The sequence below is a fragment of the Pinus tabuliformis genome, chromosome 6 (assembly GCF_031772625.1).
Source record: "Pinus tabuliformis cultivar Carrire ecotype Pingquan chromosome 6, CPIR1, whole genome shotgun sequence".
NCBI lineage: Eukaryota > Viridiplantae > Streptophyta > Pinopsida > Pinales > Pinaceae > Pinus > Pinus tabuliformis.
Window position 1 is genome coordinate 1,686,029,617 of NC_142292.1, and position 4,048 is coordinate 1,686,033,664.

At 39.6% G+C, this 4,048-nt stretch overlaps 1 protein-coding gene across 1 annotated transcript; it reads right to left on the minus strand.

Annotated features, from left to right (window-relative positions):
* Positions 1-871: 871 nt before the first annotated feature.
* On the minus strand, positions 872-1,474 carry LOC149265453 (uncharacterized). The gene has a single exon (XM_089403935.1). The coding sequence runs from the start codon at positions 1,472-1,474 to the stop codon at positions 872-874; it is 603 nt and encodes a 200-aa protein (XP_089260061.1).
* Positions 1,475-4,048: the final 2,574 nt, after the last annotated feature.

Below are 4,048 nucleotides of genomic sequence, written 5' to 3' on the forward strand. Positions count from 1 at the left end.
AATTCTCTGGTTCCTATGGAAGGCAGCTACTTCCTCGCTCGGGTGTTCCAGGTTTGCCTTACCAAGGGCATAATCCCAGGGCTTGGCATTCCAGGGGCTTCTCATCTGTTACAGGGGTCAAGGAATAATGGGTTTCTCTTTTCCTGTGAGCCCTTCTCTTCCCTGTTATAATCACCCTTCCTAGCCATGGAGTCTTGGGCCTCTCCCCTGACCCATACTACCTCAACTCTATAACTGAATCTGGGGTGATACCGGTTATTCCTATCTATCTGCATGCCTACGTTTTGTTTCATGCAAGAGCTTTTTTCCAAGTGAGGGGGAGGAGTTTTCACATACCCGTCAGTTTGGAATCATTGTTCTATCTTCTGCAGCTGTCTTTGGTCGTCGACGTGTTCTATCTCACCACCTTCCTTCTTCCACGTCCACATGCAACATGCATGGGATCCCTCATACTTTGTTCTTTTAACATTCCTGTATCTTAACCTTGCCTCCAACTGTCTCCATTTCCAACGGTCCATGGCGCGCTTTCCGGCCCACTTTCCTTGGGATGCTGCCCAAATGTCTTGTCCTTCGTGCTTCATTTATGATTATCTTCTCCCAGCTACTCTTGCCGTCCATTTGTTGACTCTGCATTGCCATCTGGCTCTCCTCTGCTGTCCCTTCTTGGTCCTGCTGTCCTATTCTACCTGTGCCCACCTCTTTCCATTTCTGCGCCCACGCTTCTCGGGTCTGTCTTTTCTCTTTCCTCTTTCATCATCCATGTCCTCTTGGTCCTTTCTTCCGTCCTATTCTGTTTTGTGGATGATCTATGTTGATCTGCCTGCGCTTGCCTTTGTCTTTCTGCCCTCCTCTCTACGTCATTCAGATTCTCTCAGTGTCTCTGGTTTGCCTCGACTGCCTGTTTCATCTGATTCATTTCCTCATTCCGGTTGAGTTCTGCTTCTCCCGCGTCTAATTGGTGCTCTTTGTTTCGGCATCCCCAGTTCGTGAGGAGATCCATCGGGGCATTTCTTTTCCTTTTCACATGGGACGAGATAGTATATGCCAGTCGTTGAAGTTTCTTTTCTACTTCTGTAATTACCCACGCCGTCCGCCAACTTTTGCCTAGTTTTTTCGCATTTACTCCTTGTTGTAGGATTTTTATGGTGTCTATGACTAGCTTAGAATCCCCTTCTATCTGCAATCTTTGGTACCCTTCTCGTATCACTATCTCTAGTCCCCTGTTTAGTGCATGATATTCTGCTTTGTTGTTTGTGGCAATGCTGCAGTCCATTACATATACCCTTATGATCCTTCCTTCTTCGTCTCTGAATATCCCTCCTATACCCACCTCTCCTAGGTTGCCTTTGGCTGCCCCATCAAAGTTTATTTTGATGAATCCTTGGGGGCGGTTCCTATAGATTTCTTCCGCTCTGACCTGTTCTGCATCTTGGATCTTCCTTGTGCTACTTGTATTTTTTACTTTTGTTTCCATTCGGTTCATGATGTTGGTTTCCTTACCTTCCGTCTTCCATTCTTCCTCTGTCCAATTTCCCAGATTATTTTTTCCCTTTGTTGCACAAAATATTGTCACCATAACATTCTGCAATCAGTGTGAGTCTATCACCACTCATACTTTCCTCCTTTGCAAGTCTTAAACCTTAGCTCTTCATGTCAAGCCTTGAAAAATAAGAGAAAGCCCTTAAAAGTCTCTAAAACTCTGGTTCTGCACTTTCTCTTAGCATTACCTATGGTCCCGCACCCACTGGTCATGTCCCCTGCGTACCTGACCACTCTATCTCTGTGTAATGGGTGTGGACCCCTATAAAAGTAAAAAAGGTGCAAGTACATTCTTAAAAACTCACTTTGGGTTATTTCTAGAAGCTTCTAGAAGGAATCTTGAGGTGACAAGTTCGCTCCTTTAAGGTTCATGCATCCCATACCTAAAGGAGTTAACCCTTGATGTGAGGAGTTTATCCCTTTGAAGGAGGACTCTATCCCTTTATAGGTGGACCTGTAACTTCCTCCCTTTGCACTATAAAATGAGGCATTGGGCTAGTTACTGAGGAGGTTGAAAGCTGAATATTTTTGAGGTGAAATGCTGTTGGAATTTAGTCTTCCTAATTGAGCTTGAGAGGAGAGATTACATACCTTTTTTGATCTCATTGGGAAGAGGGTGAGTCTTGCCAAAGTAGAGGAGATTCTTGCTTGGACCCTGGGAGGAGCTTGTACAACATCAAGGCACCAAAGGTTGTAAAGTTCTTCTATTTTCAAAGTTAATACAATCAAGTTTATTTTTCTCAATAAGCTGTGTTTTATGGTTTATTTCATGGATTCCTTGATCACCATGATGAATATGATTTATTATATTAGTTATGCAGGTGTTATTTGATGTGTGCTTGTTTGTTATTGCAGGTTCTTAAAAGGAAACTCTTTCGGGCCATCGAAGCATGGCTGCCAAAAACTAGCGTTGGACTTAAGGTAGGGTCTAAAACACCTCTTAGTTTTTATTAATAAATCACAATATATTTAGAGAAAGGTAGATTTGCTTGTCCTGATTGTTGCTAGATATCTGTTGATACTAGGGAGATCGTTCTTGTCCGCAAGAATGATTTATCTGGCTGACAAATTGGCGACTCCACTAGGGACTTGAATTTTGGTTTTTTGCCTTTCCTTTTACTTTGACTTGAGAAACTTTTTCTTGTTTTTGGTTTTTGCTTGATATGTGTGGGATTGGGTAGTTTTTAGGATCTAGACTATATTTTGGTTTTTCCGAAATTTTGAAGAGGACAACACTTTCTTTTACAAGACAGTGCAGACATCCCTGCACTGTTCCTTTAGTGCACAGAGCGGTACCGCATCTGGTTCTACTGGAAGCCTGTGGACCCTGCCAAAATTTTTGTAAAACCTAAATTGTTTTCGTCCAGTTAAGCTTAGGATTTATTTACGCTTTTTAGTCTCTGCCCAGATCTGCATGTGTCCTATCAAAATTTCTTGTAAGTGAGTTCCATTGGCATTTTGGTTTTAGGTGATTTTCTAAAAGTTTTGCGTGCCTGGTTTGATTTTCGCTTGGTCTTTGTAGTAACTCAGAGATTAGAAGCCTAAGAAACCTCAGATTACCCTGGTCTTTTTGGTCTTCTTGATGAGTCTGACTGATTTGTGAAATCTGCCCTTAGTGAGAAATAGATCTCGTTTTCTCTTTGCAAAGCTTTGAACGAACTTGTTTGAAAGTTTCGAATTTCATTTTTAAAAAGAAAACATAGCTGGGTGTTTTTTGATTAATTCGTTATTCTGAACTAATTAGTCCTTAGTTTGTTGAATAAATAAGTAAAACATCATAAAAAATAAATTTTTTAAGCTTTTACTTCAATTAGGTTTTTAGAAATTGTTAGATCTCAAGCATAGTTTTTTTTTTTTTTATAGTTTTGAGTGTTTTCTAAAAATTGTAGAATCTCTTTTGAAAGAAATTGTTTTCTATAGTTTTTGAGTGTTGAAAAAGAAAAGGGATTTTTCGTAAGCATAATTAGTAGTATTGTTTTGAGTTTATTGAAAAAGTCAAAAAATATTTTCTTTTCATTTATATGTTGAAGAAAAGATTTGTTTTTCAAAGAATTGCATTCTCAACTCTTTCTTTAACTAGAAATTCATGAAAGAAAAAGAATTGTTTATCATCTTAGGTGCATTTTTAGTGTTTTGGAGTCAAGTCTTCACACCATAAAGTTTCATCTCTATACCTTCTGACTTAAGAAACAACCTATAAAAATAACGCTTAAAGTAAAATTGATTAGCAATCTTTTTATTTCTAGGGCTCTTATCACCAACATAGCTTAGGCTAGTATCTTGGAGTAGGGAGTAATTAACTCTCCAAGACAGTTAAAACAAACAAGTAGCTATATCTTGCGGTAGGAAATAAATTCCAATTGTTACATATATGCTCTGGGAAGCTCCTCTTAAAGGAGTCAAGCACGAGATCACATCTGAACCAGTGAGGTAATCAATCCTTCCTCATTGGGAACAATAGTAGATATACACGTATTAAAAACGGTAAACCTCGGATTGACCATTGTCA